At 33.1% G+C, this 17,383-nt stretch overlaps 2 protein-coding genes across 2 annotated transcripts; one reads left to right on the top strand and one right to left on the bottom strand.

Annotated features, from left to right (window-relative positions):
- Positions 1–211: 211 nt before the first annotated feature.
- LOC108995584 (transcription factor TT2-like) lies at positions 212–1,821 on the bottom strand. Its single transcript, XM_018971174.2, has 3 exons — positions 1,497–1,821; positions 1,265–1,394; positions 212–969 (listed from the first exon to the last, which is right to left on the bottom strand). Exons 1-3 carry the CDS (start codon positions 1,621–1,623, stop codon positions 471–473), a joined length of 756 nt encoding a protein of 251 aa, XP_018826719.1. The 5' UTR covers positions 1,624–1,821; the 3' UTR covers positions 212–470.
- Positions 1,822–14,753: 12,932 nt separating this feature from the next.
- Positions 14,754–16,635, top strand: LOC108995605 (auxin-responsive protein IAA29-like). Its single transcript, XM_018971194.2, has 4 exons — positions 14,754–15,217; positions 15,317–15,573; positions 15,680–15,776; positions 16,332–16,635. Exons 1-4 carry the CDS (start codon positions 14,922–14,924, stop codon positions 16,381–16,383), a joined length of 702 nt encoding a protein of 233 aa, XP_018826739.1. The 5' UTR covers positions 14,754–14,921; the 3' UTR covers positions 16,384–16,635.
- Positions 16,636–17,383: the final 748 nt, after the last annotated feature.

Raw genomic sequence — 17,383 nt, 5'->3', positions numbered from 1 at the left:
GATGATTGGTTACCATGTCTTCAGATACCAAACCAGGACGCGCGAGGAGGTCTCGACTGCTAGTACTGCATTCGTATATATTGTGATACTGCCAGTGCCACATGGGCAAGCTCCTTAATTTACCTTTTCCACTTTTCATTAGTTTAGTTTTAGTATGTTTTGTTACTTTTCCCACTTATTTTTAACTCTTCGATCGAGAGAGAGAGAGCGCTTTGAAAAGTACAAATGTACGAAGTAGATGTGGGCAATTATATGCATACAATAATACACCATTCTGTAATGAACTGCACCCACTGGCCTCCCAAGTACAACAGTACAGTGCAGGGGATGGCACATGGCACTGCAACTCTTGATCATGAAGTTGCTGGCACCCACTGATCTCCTACCCAAACCCCCAAGTATCCACCACCCACCATTAAATGCTCTTTTTGTCAGGTGGGATCGTTTACTGCTGGCCGGGGGTGAGGGGTTCACTTACCTACCCTTTCACCATCGCATCCAAATGCTTCGAATAAGATGAAAGAATCCAAGTAAGCAATGAGAGGCTCATCGTCAAAGACGAGTCTTGCATTATTATTGCTATTTCCAGTGATCAACATTGGGTACTCTATTTCACAGTTGAAGCTGTTTGGATCATCGATATTAATCCAGGGATTTGTGAACGTGCTTTCGGCCTGATCTTTCTCTTCTTTATTAATCATGTTCCTTTCATCCAGACCTAGATCAGATTGTGATCTGGTTCTTGTCAAACATATTGCACTTCCACTGGGCTCGGAATGATCAGTACACCATGGACGAATTTTCTTCTCCCTGTTCATGTTCTCGTCTTTGTCTTCCCGTTGTTTGTGGTCTGGTTCGGTTGTTTTTCTTTTGCCTATAATTAGGCTTTTCTTGTTCAAATGGGTATTCCAGTAGTTCTTCACTTCATTGTCTGTCCGACCAGGAAGCCGACCGGCAATCAGTGACCACCTGCGTCACAAAAATAGAAGAAAAAGAAAAAGGAAAGAAAGATGAATAAGAGTGAGATAATAAAATTTAAGTTTTGTGAAGCTTCTTTCAATACAACTTTTGCTGGAATAAATTCCAGTACTCGAAAATATATAGGTCGTCAAAGCTTTGTGACAGTGGAACATTTCTTTATTTCAGCTACGTACGTAAAGAAAAGGAGTATGAATCATGCATATTGGTAATATCTAAGATTTCCAAACAATTTGGAGTAGGTTTTTTAGGTAAGTTAGTAATATATATAAGCAAGTACACTTACCTGTTGCCTAGAAGCTTATGCATTCGAACGATAAGGTCTTCTTCCTCTTTGGACATCTCACCACGTTTAATGTTAGGTCTCAGGTAGTTCTTCCATCTTAGCCTGCAACTCTTTCCTCCCCTCATCAGACCTGTGTGTGTGTGTGTGTGTGAGAGAGAGAGAGAGAGAGAGAGAGAGATGAGAGAAATTCCTGTAGATTACAAAGGGAAGTGATGATTCAGAAAACTTTTACCTGATCTCTTAGACACAGTAGCCCAGTTGCCTTCACCATGAGTTTCCACATAATTTTTCAAAATCAAGTCCTCCTCTGGCTTCCACAAGTTTTTCTTAAGCTGTGGCTTCACTCTTTTAACTTCCATGACCCCTGGCCTCTTTTTCACAGAGATTTGATTAATGCGTTGTAAATGGGTCAGTCAATGCGACTGGGTTATATATAGAAGAGTAGTGGTGGAGATGGTAGCTTATTCCAGTCACTAGCTCGTACGTGCATGAAGCAGATTACACCACATTATGGTGCTAGAAGATTTCACTGAGGGACCCGTTTTGCTTCCCCTTTTGCTTTCCTTGGAATTATCTCCTTGTATATAAAAGCAAATCTGCCTTCCACTTTGAACACAATTCTCTCTCTCACTCACACTGTATGTTTATATACACACAGTACACCTATATATATATATATATATAATGTACAATATATAGATCATTTGTTTTCATCTCAGATATGACATATTTATGTATACACAGAGAGAGACAGAGATCTTCCCTCACCTTGACATGTAAAAATAAGTGGCCTATTAGAATTAGTTGTAAGTTTTTTAAGTGTAAAATTGTTATGAATTTAAAAGGATTTCTTGTTATAACTTAATTCGGGAGTTGATCATCTTAAATGGAGTACTTATATATCATGAAACACGTCATAGCATTAAAAAGTAGAATTAATATAAGGGCACATAACTCCTAGTTAATGCCCGCCACTATTCACTCAGAAAGGATATTAGACTTGACATACAATTTTCAGGCTAGCCGTTCCTTTTTTTGAGACGCACGAGTGCAAGCTCATGTAGACGGATTGGTTTTCTTGGTTTTTGGGATGAGTGTGTTTCTGATCTTGTCTTTTCTGCACTTGATCATCATTTATGCAAGGATTGCTCAAAAAAACAAGAGGGCAAGAATGATAATTTGGAAATGATCGATACAGCTAGCTAGCAAGCGTTGCAAATGATCATCATAATAAAGCAATTTAATTGGTATTTTTATCGCTAATTTGCAAGATATCGAGTCATCGACTAGTGTTACAGTGTATCCCTTTTGGTGGCTGCACATCACAAAAAGTATCAGACCATAAAAATAGGTCCTTTAACTATTTCTTTCTTCTCAAGTTAGATTTTAATTAGGCCTTAATTATTGCCATCTTTAATCCTTGCTAGCTAGCTCACCTTTAATGCTACTACCCAACCCCTCCATAATTCCTTACTTTTTATAATAGACATTTTTGGATGCTCTAAATCCTCCAAAACTCCTAGCCTCACCTTTCCATACGGCACATATTTATAAAGAGATTTTAAAATAATAAATTTATAAATTAACATAATTTTACGTGATACATAAGATTTAAGTTAGAATAAAAGTAATTTTATAAGTTGATGTACCATATCAAACATTACGTCAGTTTATGAATTTACTTTTATGAACTTACTAAATATTTCTCTAATTTCCGATCAAAGTTATAAGTTACAGACCTTTTAATTCATTTTGAGAAATTATGATCATATCATTAATTATAGTCTCATAATGTGTATGCATGCCTCATCCCGTGCCAAATGGAGTGGATAATAATTTTTGTACAATCGTATTATAAAATTGTTTACCACATATAATTCATGAAATATTAAGAAATTTTTGGTTCCAAGAGATTGATCCAGCTTTTAACAAACCAGAATAAGAGAGAATGATAATAGAAATATATATAAAGTAGTGAGCTTAACTTTTAGTATTTAGCAGGCCAGACCGATCGATCGAGATGGCCTATATATGCTTGTTATATTTATTTATATATGCGCGTACGAAGTGATGAATGGCGCGGCCATGCCATTTGATCAAGCGGAAAGAAAATGCAGCTTTTTGTGTAAGCTGTCCCACCATGAGTAGTACATGGCCGGGCATGCATTTGTGGAGCTGGTGGCATATTTTCTTGATCGCTTTTGCATGTACCAATTGCTGATTGGAATAAATCATTGGGTCATAGTTGAGAGGGAAAGACATGATGTCTGTTCAAATGATATTTGAAACAAGACAAGCCACGACACAGAAAAATACAAGCAAGAATCTCACTCTCTCTCCAGCTTCCTGCTAGCTAGCTGTCATTTCGATATTTTGGATAGGAAAATGATAAGCTTTTTAGTTTTTGATGAGGCTATAATTTCTCCCTTTTCAGTACCTTGCATTCAGCAAATTTGTCTCCGAATACAGCTGTTCAAACAAAAGAGAGAATAAATCTTCTTTATCAGTGTGGGAAAGCACTTAGTAATGGGGCTCAGACGTTTTTCCAAAAATCTAGACGTTAGTAACTTAGTGGTGCACCAGATCAACAGTACTCAAAAGCATGTCACTAAACCCCAACCCCGGCCCTCCCATACCCAGAAGCCCAGATCGAGCAGAGAATAATAATACATTATGCACGAGGATTTGAAATGGCCGGGGGATCGCATAATATTTAAGCAATTTGATCTATCTGGATCGTGTGATCATCAAGATGCAAATATATACAGTAAAGCTGGTTGCTGTTCATGATCAGATATTGCTTGTCTATAATTAGGAGCAATTCTAGCTGAACCTAGCTATCTATCTCTAACTCTAAGATTATTATATATATATATATATATATATGTCACACAGCATGATGTTTTATGGCAAGCAAGAAATGAAACAACTGAAGAAATTAAAAAGAAGCTGGGGCCAGACAGGGAAAAAAGAGAGTAAGATCGATCTAGACATGATAGGACTGGTTAAAATTGGCTTATATATATACATACTGGCATGCATGCAGCAGAAAAAGCGGTTCATAATAAGAATAATTCAACTAAATCGTGTTTGAACGTTGGAATTCGGTCCTTGAGATTTGGCAGAACTAGTAGTACTACTGCTGAATTATTCTCTACCAACTTTTTTTCTTTTTCAGCCACTATCGCCTTTGTAAAGTTCTCCACTATCTAGATACATCCTAACTCCTACTGCGCCATATAATATATATATATATATATATATATGTCATTTTACAGTAAATTAAGAGAGCGATGCTTGGAATGATCAGCAGAAGAAAATGACAAGTTTGTGCCGACTACATTATTTCATCCTACTGTTGGGTTAATTCCAGAACATTCATGGAGATAATTTCCATATATATATATATATTTTTCAGTTTAGTGGCGAAATTTATGGCTTTAATAAATTTTACCATTTCCGGAATTAACCTTAATGTTAATTCCGTTTTGGAAGTAGTACTTATATAGAGATCTAGGTTTCAAAGATGATGTACGTATGGTAGTTTTGGAGATCAGAGGATGAAGATCAACTTGCTCATTGAAATCGAATTTGCATTAGAAATTGAATTTGATCCTTTAATATATAATTCTAGCTAGAGATCAGCTCCAAATGAATTGAATTTGGATAGGTCAATCTAATGATCATGTCGACCCGATCGACTAATTTAAAATGCATGGCATAAGATTATTATATATATATATATATATATGCATCGATGTTGTACCTGGTCTCAAAAGATCAATCCATTCAATGTAGAGTACTTAATTAGGAAATTAATTAATTATATTTATATATGCATGATTTTTTAAGTACACGTAATTAGGAAAGTACGTACTATTCATGATGTTTCACAATCACGCACACACTACGAAGTGAGTCACGTACGTTTTGGGGATCACTTTTAAGCTGGCTTGCATGTCGTGGGCTTTAGATTACGATTCCTTTCACTTTCCCATCCTTTCCAAAATGATATTCAAACTTTTTCTTTTTCATCTGCAAATCACATGAATCTTCCTTCACCAAAGTGAAAGCAAAAGTACCCTACCATGCACCCTCAATCATTCTCGCCGAGCCTCCTCCGATCCATCCCTCCCTCCCTCCTGTTTCAAGCAAATTAAAATTGTCTTGTTTTGGCCTGCAACCTACTCTCAGTTACTGCATGCCCCACGCATGCATATATAGTTCTGATCATCTCTTCCTTGCAGCTTCCGATCCCGAAGAAAGAAAAAATGCATTTCAATTGATAGATATATGTTGTTCCCAAAAAATAATCTAAAAAAATGATGATCATGATGATGATGATATATATACGTACGTCTATGTGTTTAATTACTTCACTAGCTAACAAGGCTTGATCACATGGATATCAGAAGTTTTTTATTTACATTTTTTTTTTCAGTAAGTTCATGTAGATGTAGCTGTGTCTTCTTGAAATGATGCATGTCTTTATCTATCTACCAATTCTGATCGGGTTAAAAAGAAAATTATGAACGTGGAGTTAGAAAAGAGTACGCGAATTAGTGGCGGCCTTTTTCTAATTCCTCGATCATGATGAACTACGTACATTAATCCTTTTTTCCAGTACTCACGGAGGAGTCAATGCAATTTTACATGAGTACCTTAATTGTTTTGAAATTTTGGATTCAATTTTTATATTTTATATTCGGATTGAAAGACCATTATATATATATATATATATGTTCATATATATTGATCAGATCATCTTATGGTTATATTGAAAATAATATCTTAAGTAAATTAAAAATATAATAATCAAGAGAGTTAAAGAAAATAGTACGTAGACTCGATGAATACAAGACTTTAACACAGATCTTAGAATATACTTTTCATATATATATATATATATATATGGCTTAATTTGGTACAAGTAATTTGGCAATTCGAAGAAGCCAAGATTTTTTTTTTTTTTTTGTCTTTTTTTTTTTTTTTTGTCTTTTATATATAGGATTAGCCATGGCCCATCTAGCTAACTAGTTTGGGCTGGACCCTAGCTTGGGCATTAGACTTCGCCAAGTATGTGGGCTTAAAGTCTAGAACTGGTTTACTCCTAGTTGGCCTTTTTTTTCAAATTTTCACTAAATGGAAAGCTTTTGTTATTTTCTTTCCAAGTAATTTCCTGCAAAAAAAAAAATAGTGAGGATAATTAATTCATGCATAATAACATGATAATAATCTATACATATATATACAGATAAATAAGAAACGAACTCTTGAAATTCCAAACTAATATAAAAATAAATGTAATAAACTAAACTAAATTATGTTTCGTTTTTGTGCTCTAAAAAAATCAAACGGTCATGACTAGCGATAAAGTGGTAAAACTATGAACTTGGGCGTTTTCTGATCAGGAGGGGAATAGTAGTAATCCCAGGTCCTACAAATAAATTATTTATGGGCCCATCCACTGTTGAAAATATTTTCAAAATAATATATATTATATTTATTATTAATAATATTTTAAAAATTTATTTTTGAAAGTTATGAACTATTTTGAAAAAAGAGAAGTTATGGAAAGTTTATTATACTATTTTGGGTTCATATATGTATTGGTTTACCCAGATGGCTAGGGTTCCAATCACCCCATGATAAGAGGGGTTTTCATTGATTTATGTAGAGCCTTCTCCACACTGACCATGGCGTGCTTCCCAGCACCAAGGCGCTCATGCGCAAAGCGCTGCAACGCATCAAAGGGCACAAGCGCGAGGCACTGCAATGCATGGGAAAAATAAAAGTCCCAAATCGCGCCCGTTGAGACTTGAACTTGGGCAAGCCCGTTGAAGAAAGCAAAGTGACCGTTGGACTCAATTGTGTTAATTTGTAACAGGCACAATAAATATATATGTTCGTATTATATTTCAGAAAAATGAAAAGTTGCAACTTTTCATTCACATCGTTTGGTTATCTATAAAACGACTCATTGGCCTACGAATTGTAGAATCACAAAATGAAGAATGAAATTTCGAAATTCCCTCTCTCCCAAAAGTTTTCATTTCTTCAAAACTTGTTATTAGGATATGTTTATTTTACAGAGAACAGATTTCTAGTCTTTTGGTTGAATAAAAAATTTAAGGGTATTCGAAATCTAATTTCGTGTGTGCATAACGCAGTTAGACAAACAAACTTGTTCTGGATTTCATTGTATCTTAGAGACAATTTCGTTTATAACCCGTGTGCATACCGTTATTGGTGGGGGTAAATATTGTCTTAAGAAAAGCGATATTGTAACGCGTTTTAAAGTAAACTTTTCTCTTACTATTTTTTGTTTTGCAGCCATTTTGCACCAACAATCTTAAGACAATATTTGATTATTAATGGTGCATAGTTTGAGAGAGTTTGCTTCAGATTTTGTAAAACTCAAATGCTTTGATGGAGCCAATTTTCGACACTGGAAAAAGAAGATGAACTTCCTCCTTACCAGTCTCAAAGTGGTGTATGTTTTAACCACTCATAGGCCGTCTGCAAATGAAGACGAGACAATCGCTCAAAGTCGGGCAATGATCAAATGGGAACAAGATGACTATATTTAGAAGGGACATATTTGTAATACTATGTCTGACACATTGTTTGACGCTTACTAAAACAAAGCAATTGCCAAAGATCTTTGGGATGCACTTGAAGTTAAGTATCTTTTTGAAGATGCTACAAGTAAGAAATTTATGGCTACAAAATTTTTTAATTATACCATGGTAGATTTAGGCCTGTTGTTAAACAATTCAATGAGATTATGCATATTCTTAATCAATTCTCTTAATATGAGATGAAAATTGATGAATCCATATCAGTTTCATATATTATTGATAAACTTCCTCAATCATGAAAAAATTATAAAAAGAAGTTTGAAACATAGAAGAGATGAAATATCTCTAGAAGAATTAGGCCAACACCTTCGTATAAAAGAAGAGATTAGGGTTAGAGACAGTAATAAAAAGCGTAACTCTTTGATTAATTCCAACATGCATGTGGTAGAGAGAGGAAAGACCCACCAAACCATACAACCCAATGAATCATATGAAAATCAGAAGAGAAAGAATAATTTTGAAAGAAAATAAAGTCACTTTCAAAATGAAAATCAAAATAATCTAGGAGTAAGTTGCTTCCATTGTTGCAAACAAGGTCATTACAAAAGATAATGTTGTTTTCTTAAAAAGAAATTACAGGACTCTGGTCCTAGTTCTATGGGCCAATTTGGAAATTCTCTCTCTCCCAAAAGTTTTTATTTATTCAAAACTTATTATTAGGATCTGTTAATCTTGTAGAGAACATATTTCTAATCTCTTAGTTGAATAGCAAAATATGAGGGTATTCGAGGTTTAATTTTGTGTGTGCATAATGCAGTTAGACAAACAAATTTATTTTAGACTTTATTGTATCTTGGAAGCAAATTCGTTTGTAACCCGAGTGCATAACATTATTGATGGGATCAAATATTGTCTTAAAGAAAGCGACATTGTAACGCGCCTTGAAACAAACTTGTTTCTCACTATTTTTTGTTTTGCAGCCCCTTTGCACCAACATCCACAACATACGTTTATGCATGGTTCAATCCTTTGTGCGTTATAAGGTTATTATATCTAGGAAAATGTTAGGTTGTTCTCTCAACTTGTCCCTTCAAGTGTACTGCTAATGTATTTATATTTTTTTAATGTTTAAAAAGTTACTACTAGTCATTTATGTATTTTTTAACATTTAAAAAAATATATACTAACGGTACACTTGAGGGGGCAAGTTGAGGGATTGAGGAGCATCACCCTATTATATATTAAGAAAGAGTTTTGCTACTCATCATCTCACACACCATATATTTTTTTAATTTTCTTTTTTATTTTATTCTTACTAAACTAATTAAGTTATTTTACTCATCATTCTTATACTGCATACTTATTAAGAAAAAAAATATACTAACAGTACACTTGAGGGGGCAAGTTGGGGCTTGAGGAGCATACCCTATAATATATTGAGAAAAAGTTTTGCTACTCATCATCCCACACACCACAGGTTTTTTAATTTTTTTTTTTTTTTTTTTTTTTGTCATATTCCTACTAAACTAATTAAGTTATTATACTCATCATCCTTATACCACATACTTGTTAAAAAAAAATAAAATGGTAAAAAATTATGTGTGGTGTGTGGTCATGTAGGGATGATGAGTAAAATTATATTACTTTTTATGGACAGACTATCCAAAGCAAGTGGCTTTCTCTGATAATAAATGATATTTGCATTCATAGAATGAGTAAGTGATGTTTACTCATTTTTAAAAAAATGAATAAATATAGGATTTACGTGAAAAAAATAATTTTTTAATATTGAATTCTATTATTTTTTAATAGAAATACGCGATATTTATACAATATATAACTGTATTTAACATTACTCTTTTCTAATTAATGTATAGTCCAGCTCCCGCGTCTACTTGTCGAATGGAAGAAAGCAAAAACAAGGCAAAGACCCCTAATACACAGAATTAAAGAGGAAATTAATGAGTGGCCGACACTGGGAATTGCTGATCTATATATGTAAAAAGATTATTACTTCTGGTTTCGATCCAACATGAGAATGATGACAAGGTATATCTACTTTTTAATCTTATAAAAAATTCCAATGCATGTGCATCAACATAATTAAGATTGTCACATCATTTATTTAAATTTATATATTATTTTCTATTTTAATTCATGATAAGAATTAAATTATTGTCAATATATTGAAAATAAATGATAAAATGTAGTGGATGTTAATGTCCTCTTTAAGTAAATATTTGACACAGGTTTATAGATGTGATATTTAATTAGGAACAGGCTGGCCGTATGGGTCCAAGTTCTATGGGCTTGTTTGGTCTTTGTATTAGAGGTAGTAAAAAGTATTTAAATAATCTCAAATGATTTTTAATGATAAAATTAAGATGATTGGTTGTCATATATTAAAGTATTTTTTATTCTCAAAAAAGTTAAAATGCATATTTAAGGAACAGTATTTTTTAAGTATTTTTTAAATAATTATAAATTTTTCATCTGATCTTATCACTGGTACGACACTATCTCAAATGGCATTTTATGTCATTTCTATCTCAAAAAGTATTTTTTAAAATTATTTTCAAATAAATATAATATGTTTGAAAGTGTTTTACACATATAATTAATAAAAAATAAATAACTTTTTAATAGTAAAGCATTACTTAATGCATATTTGGGATTGCGGTAGAAAATATAGTTTATAGTTTTAAGGTTTATAGCTTTAGTAAAAAGTTCTACAATTAAAAGTTATATACCATTTGGTTATAACTATATGTTTAAAACACTTTCAAACATGTTACATATGTTTAGAAATAAATTTAAAAAGTGATTTCTGAAGTAAAAATGACGTTGATTTGATTTTTTAATGATCATGGTTATATTTTTAAAAGTTTAAAAATTATAATTTTCTTAAAGTTGTATGTATGGTATTTTAAAAATATTATCAAAATGATGATTTTCTTTACACGTATTTTTTAACTTATTTGAGATTAAAAAGTAATTTAATATGTAACACCCCAACAATCTAATTTTTCTATTAAAAAACTTTTAAGACAATTTAAATACTGATCCTAATGCAACTCTAAACAACTCTTACCACTAAAAGCACTAAAGCTAGAAATTGTGTTACCAAGAGATCAAAAATTAATTATATATACGTAGGCGGAACAGGCCGGTATGTATGGCAAAAGTAGATTCTCTTTTTTAGCAAAATCATTAAGGGAGGGATCAGTGAATGATGATGAGAAGATGGAATTTGGAACATGCATGATTAGGCGTCAAATGGTCCCCCATGATGAACACAAATGGCACGATTCCATTCTGTCTAGCTGATCCCATCCGTCCTTTAATTCAAAACCAAACAGCATGGATGAGGTATCTATCACTTGCTTATCTTCAAGGCAAATGTGGAAAAAAAGAGATCCCTAAACCGACAATCAGGCCACTAAGTCAAAACATCACCAACCAACAATATCTAGTTCAGGAAAACATGCATTTTCCGACCTTCACGCCATTTATAGTACTAATGAAAGGTCAATTTCTGAATTTAATTAACACGTACGTACACGACTACTTTAAAAAATACATTAATCAAGTCAAAATCAAATTAGTTTTTAATTTCTTTGGAGAAGTTTTTATCCTTTATATATAATAATATTTATAAAGTGAGCTATATATAGCTCCAATTTTAATATTTTTAATTAATTAGCTCTCTAGTTAGTAGTACTCATGCATGATAGCTAGCTTTGGAATAAATGCTTTTCATCACACATGGACAAGAGTAGTTAATTTCCGGCTAAAGCATGAGCATATAGAAAATAAATCTAATTTGGTGGACCCAAATGGTGCCGGGGGACCTAACTTATCAAAGATGAGCTGTTTGAAATGTTATACCTACCAGCAGGCGTGCATGACCGGGAGCCGGTCCCTCCATTTATTACAAGAGCCTTAATTGGCATGCTAAATCGTGTATTAATATTTACTTAATTTTTTTATTAAAAAAAATGAAAAAGAAAATTTTGAGAGAAGAATAAGGTAATCTATTTTATAAAAATCATTATTATCTTTAATTTATATCGTCAGTTTATTAAACGGATGTCTTACATATTAATATTAATGTGCGATTTGATACGTGAACTAGTTTCATTTTTCTTATTACAATATTACTTATTTATTGTCAGTTATTTTTTAAAATAATAATTATTTTTATTACAAATAATCAGTCATAAATATTTATTTTTCTACACATGAAAGAATTAGTAATTCTTACGTACGTGATCATTTCGTATTAGTAATTCTAGCTTTAATGTGTTGAAACCAGCTAGCTAGCTCAACGTACACACAAGAGCCACCCTTTTTTTTTTCAACAAAGCAAGTGGACTACATATAACAAGAGACTTACAGGGTCAAGAACTCATCCTTCACCCATTGAAATGGGGAAAGCATCAGGTCATATATTCAACTCATGTAAACTGACCGACAGAGGAATATAATTGGAAATGTTATGAACCATCATGTGGGTGTGGTCCTTTCCTATATATGAAATTGGACCAGTGCTAGCTGGATTTATATATATATATATATATGATCTCACCATGATTTCATTTAGGTTAAACATATAAAATATGGGACTTGTTTTATTAATATGAGTCATTGGTGCATGCATGCATGCCACCACATAGCACTGCATGCTTCGTGCGGGTTCTTCAACGTCGCGATGATGCGCGCAGGGATCTCGTGGGCTTGCCGGTGATGATCATGATCACGTGAAATCATCCCCGGCCGTGTGGTTAATTGTCTTTCAATCTGTATTCATTACAAGTCCTCCTCGATCGAGCTACACTTGACAGGAACCCATATTTTATATATATATATATATATATATATATATATTTGTATATCATGTGTATATGATGCAATTTGGTTGGAGGGGGGCAAAAGTTAAAACTCTGGGAACTATGTTTTCTTGTTCGTACGTTGGTGAACGAGGGACCATATATACACACAACAAGTACTATAATATTGTGTTGGATTGTATTAGTAACAGCCGAGCATCAAACATAACAAAAACAATTAAGCACGTACGTACCACGTGTGTTTGCATGCGGCTAGCTAGTTTTGTAACATCAATATCTTATATATATTATATACATCTGTCTCGCACAAACACGATCGATGACACTTTCTAAACAACTATAAACCGGCCAACACATGATCAGTACTACTGATCTCTTAATTATTTATTGTTTTTGCAAGTCTTTGTCTATAGATAGTAGTCCACAATCCACGTGTCACTAACTTCGCCGTAATGATAATTATAAAGGCCTTAGTCAAAATCTCATAATGAAATATTTTATTTTTTATTTATCAGTATATTATCAAATAGGATATTTACAGTTATAAAATGTGTAAATATTATATATTTTTTAAAAAAATGAATAAATTATATGATATGCACATAAAAAAAATTAATTTTTAAATAATAGATCTCAATCTTTTTCAAAATAAACGAATTGCGCTAACATAATCTATAACTATATTTAACATTATTCATTATCATAAATCTCTATCTCGATCACTGTGTTTAATTAAGTTTGGCTCGATGCATGCTTACTTATGCATTAAACAGGGCGGTGTGTTTGTCCACTTAAGTTTGAATGGAAAAGTTTTATCCTCTTCATTCTCAAACTTAATTAAGCCATCAATCATATATTTATGAGTCTTACTATACACTATATATATAGAGTCTAATGTTCGTGTTTAATTTTCATATAAATCATAATAAATTCAGAAAAGAAAAGATAAATAAAAATTCGCACTACCATGATGACTTGGAATGCAACTATTAATACGGTCGATAATTAATCAAGAAGAAAAGTTAATAATAAGGCCGCGTAGTTCGAAAAGTCAGGAGTACTCATCAAGCAGAAAAACAAAGAAATGTGTAGTACCGAACCCAACCACACAGGAAAGGAACATGTCCAACACTTCGAGTAGAAGAATGTTAAAGTGTGCAGGGCCCACCACCCTCGTCCCACGGTTTGACTCTCCTGACACTAGCTCAGTACTTAATTAGGAAATTAATTCAGAACCATTAGGAAAAAAAAAAAAAAAGAAAGGGAATTAAATCGAATCTACAGTCTTGGTCACGAAAGATCCTTCAGTTCAGCTCATGGAGGGCCACCATATTGGGATCGTGGACACAACGTCCGCAATAACAACACCTTAAGGCTTACATTCACTTAAATAGTTTAAATTTACTAGCTTTTTTCTGATCCACCTAAAATTTGTGGAAAAATACAAGAGAATCTTTTACTAATTTATTGAATAAATAATTAAAAAAGAATAAACATATTTATTATCTATTTTTTCATCATCTTTTAATGTGAAATTAGGTGATGAGTTTAAAAATAAAATATAATTTTAATTACTTAATATCATATCATAAATAATATTATTTATTAAAAAATACTATATATATATATGCAGTAAATAGATGAGCCCTCGATTTCAACGAATCTTGGATTTTAATCGTGATTTATTTGGTCGTGGGATGGAGACCAAAAGAATCCATAGATGTCATTGTGTAATTACACGTACATGATGAGAAAGAACAAATTCCAAGGAAGAGGAGCCAGCACATGAGCAGTGTCAAGTGTGTGTGCCCCCCACCCCCAAGTACGGATAAGTAATGGGATGCGCGTGAGTAGCTTTAAAAAGAGGGTAGTGTTGTTGGGGGGTGGGGACTAAAGTTCAGAAAACAATGAGCAAAGGAACAGCACTGCAACTGGGTCGCCCTAAAGTGGAGCACTGACATGGACCCCTTTCCTCTTTGTTTCCCAACACCCGGTCCCCACTCCCGCCCACACCGGGCTATCCCCCATTTACTGCTGTCTCTCGCTCTCTCTCTCTCCCCCGCGCGCGCGCCATTAAAACCCCTACTAGGTGGAAGAATCCCAGATTTCCTAGACGCCACACGAAGTCGTTCACTTGTCCTTTGCTTTCACATTCACAAAATCCGTTCTTGGTTCTTATTTTATTTGGGTTTTCTTTTTGTTTTGTTGTTGTTGGATTGATTACACATGGAACTTCAACTGGGTCTCGCTCTTCCAAGCAATCCTTCCAAAGGGTTCGATTTGAATTACTTTGCTTCTGAGCCTAAGGAGATAGCCATCTCGAACAGATCGTTCAATGTTGCGTCTAGCTGCACAGATATTAACGACAACAACAAAAAACGTAGTTTCGACCAAACCTTTGAGAATGCTACGGATAGCACCGTGCCTCGAACGCTTCCTTTGCTGCTTTGGAACCTCCATCCAAACGAGGAAGACGACCCCAAAGACCTCGAGAATCATTCTTTAGTCACCTTTAACAACAAGTAAGTTCTCTCTCTCCCTTTTATATTCTGTAAATTTTGGGGCTTTTTTTTGGATAAGTAACAGAATGATTGAAGTTGTTTGATTGAATTGAAATATAGAAAAGATGGCGATAATGGAGATGGTCTGGTGGGGTGGCCACCCATTAGGTCACGGTGGACTAGGAATAAGAGGCTTTGCCACGAGAACAATCGGGCAGTAGGGCTGGAGAATGGATTTGCTTGTGGAATCAGAGGATCAAGCTCAACGTACGTGAAGGTGAAGATGGAAGGAGTTCCAATAGCAAGAAAGATCGACTTAAGCCTCCATCATTCTTTCCAAACGCTCACAGAGACCTTAATGGACATGTTCGGGCAATGTAAGTACAATTTATGAAAGTTTTTGTATTGGAATATATTGTTCAACGAGGAACAGCTAGCGAAGCAGGGGATTGACATGTTTTCCTTTTTTTGTTTTGTTTCAAGGGTGGTTGGAAACGGGTCAGAAGGATTCAAACCAGTATAAGCTTGCTTACCAGGACAGGGAAGGAGACTGGCTATTTACTGATGACGTATCTTGGAGGTAATGTGTATGAATTTAATTATCAACTGCTATTTGAGCTCATAAAAAGGAAAAACGTCCTAAAAATGTTTGGATTTAAGTGTTGATTTGATTGCATAAACAGGTAGCCAAGATGACCAATTTAGTTCAAGTAATTTGGTAGCCTTTGATTTCATAGGCAATCTAATTCCCTAAGGCCTAATCCTTACAACTCGTCTCATCTAATCACAATAATTTTTTTAAATTCTCACGTAAATGATGAGAATAAATAATTTAACTTTTTCAAATCTCAACATAAAAATAATATTAAAAATATATATTCTAATAATATTTTATTTAATTTTTAATTTTAATTTCAACTTATCTCATCTCATTGCAAAAACAAACTAGGTCGATACAAATGTAAAATACGAATATAGCCCTCAATCATTTTGTTCATTCTTTTCTCCAATTTAAATATGTTAAATAATTTTTTAAAAAAATAAAAGAAAAAAATTAAGAATCGTATTAAATTGTTCGAGGTATGCAACTTTTTGTTGTCGTAACTCATGATGGAATATATGTATGGTTTTGCAGAACTTTCAGTCGTTCGGTGCAACGTATCAAATTACTGAAGAGTAGCCGTTGATCATTGAGCTAGCTAGCTAGCTGTAGCACGCTTTGCATTCCTCCGAGTTTAGCTCTATATAAATTAATTAATTACCTTAATTAGTAGACTGATCAATGCAGTTTCATTTGCATGAATTTAGTATGAGTATGTAATTAATATATGGTTTATGCATGCAGTAGATCATGAACAACCTAACTCGTTGTATATCCTATATATATGGATAACCCATTAACCGTTTGCCCCTAAATGAAATATATATACATAATTTTATAACTACTTGATCAGCAGTGTATGCTATTCTAAGGTATCTACAGTACTACACACTATTTACGTAATATAATTTGATTTAAAAGATAAATTTTAAAATTAATTTAAATTTTACAAATCAAATATTACTATTTAAATTATGTGGATTGTGCACTCCACACTGACTTAAGAATATAATAGTTTCATTTAAATTTACTTATTTGAACTAATTTATTCTTCTTACTTGATTATTGACATCGATCTTGGTTTATATAATGAGAAACACTACGCTTGTCGAATTTATCTACCAAATTTTATTTTATTTTTTAATTTTAATTTTTACTTTAATGAAGTATTTTTTTAATAAGTTTGTAAATTTTAATATTTTTAAAAAAATTAAATGATTTAAAAAATATTTAAAGAAAAAAGAAAAAAAAAATTACTTTATTCAGTACCCATTTTTCCGTGTGAGTGCACCACTCTATATAATTCCTCTAAATATGTATCATGTATTGGTGACCCGACATCGTGCATCAAATATTTTGGCAGTGGATATTTAGGGTATGTTTGGGTGTGTTGATCATCTCAGACTATCTCAAGTCAATCATTAATGAAATTTACTATTTTTTTAATTTTTTAAAACATATTTCAATCTATTTTATATATTCAAACACATTTCAACAGATTCAAAAAATTTACTCAAAACATCTTAACTTATTATTCATATTTACATATCAACTCACGGATCATTTGAAATCATCTCATCACCCAG

This window comes from Juglans regia, chromosome 1 (assembly GCF_001411555.2).
Source record: "Juglans regia cultivar Chandler chromosome 1, Walnut 2.0, whole genome shotgun sequence".
NCBI lineage: Eukaryota > Viridiplantae > Streptophyta > Magnoliopsida > Fagales > Juglandaceae > Juglans > Juglans regia.
Note: the sequence above shows the minus strand (reverse complement) of the source record. Positions and strands in the feature narration are given on the sequence as shown.

Bases quoted from the DNA above. Each gene is read 5' to 3' on its own strand.
- LOC108995584 (XM_018971174.2), bottom strand. From the start codon at position 1,623: ATGGAAGTTAAAAGAGTGAAGCCACAGCTTAAGAAAAACTTGTGGAAG. The intron at 1,395-1,496 runs GTAAAAGTTTTC...ACACACACACAG, and splicing joins TACTGTGTCTAAGAGATCAG to GTCTGATGAGGGGAGGAAAG. The intron at 970-1,264 runs GTAAGTGTACTT...TTTGTGACGCAG, and splicing joins CATAAGCTTCTAGGCAACAG to GTGGTCACTGATTGCCGGTC.
- LOC108995605 (XM_018971194.2), top strand. From the start codon at position 14,922: ATGGAACTTCAACTGGGTCTCGCTCTTCCAAGCAATCCTTCCAAAGGG. The intron at 15,574-15,679 runs GTAAGTACAATT...TTTTGTTTCAAG, and splicing joins AATGGACATGTTCGGGCAAT to GGTGGTTGGAAACGGGTCAG. The intron at 15,777-16,331 runs GTAATGTGTATG...ATGGTTTTGCAG, and splicing joins ACTGATGACGTATCTTGGAG to AACTTTCAGTCGTTCGGTGC.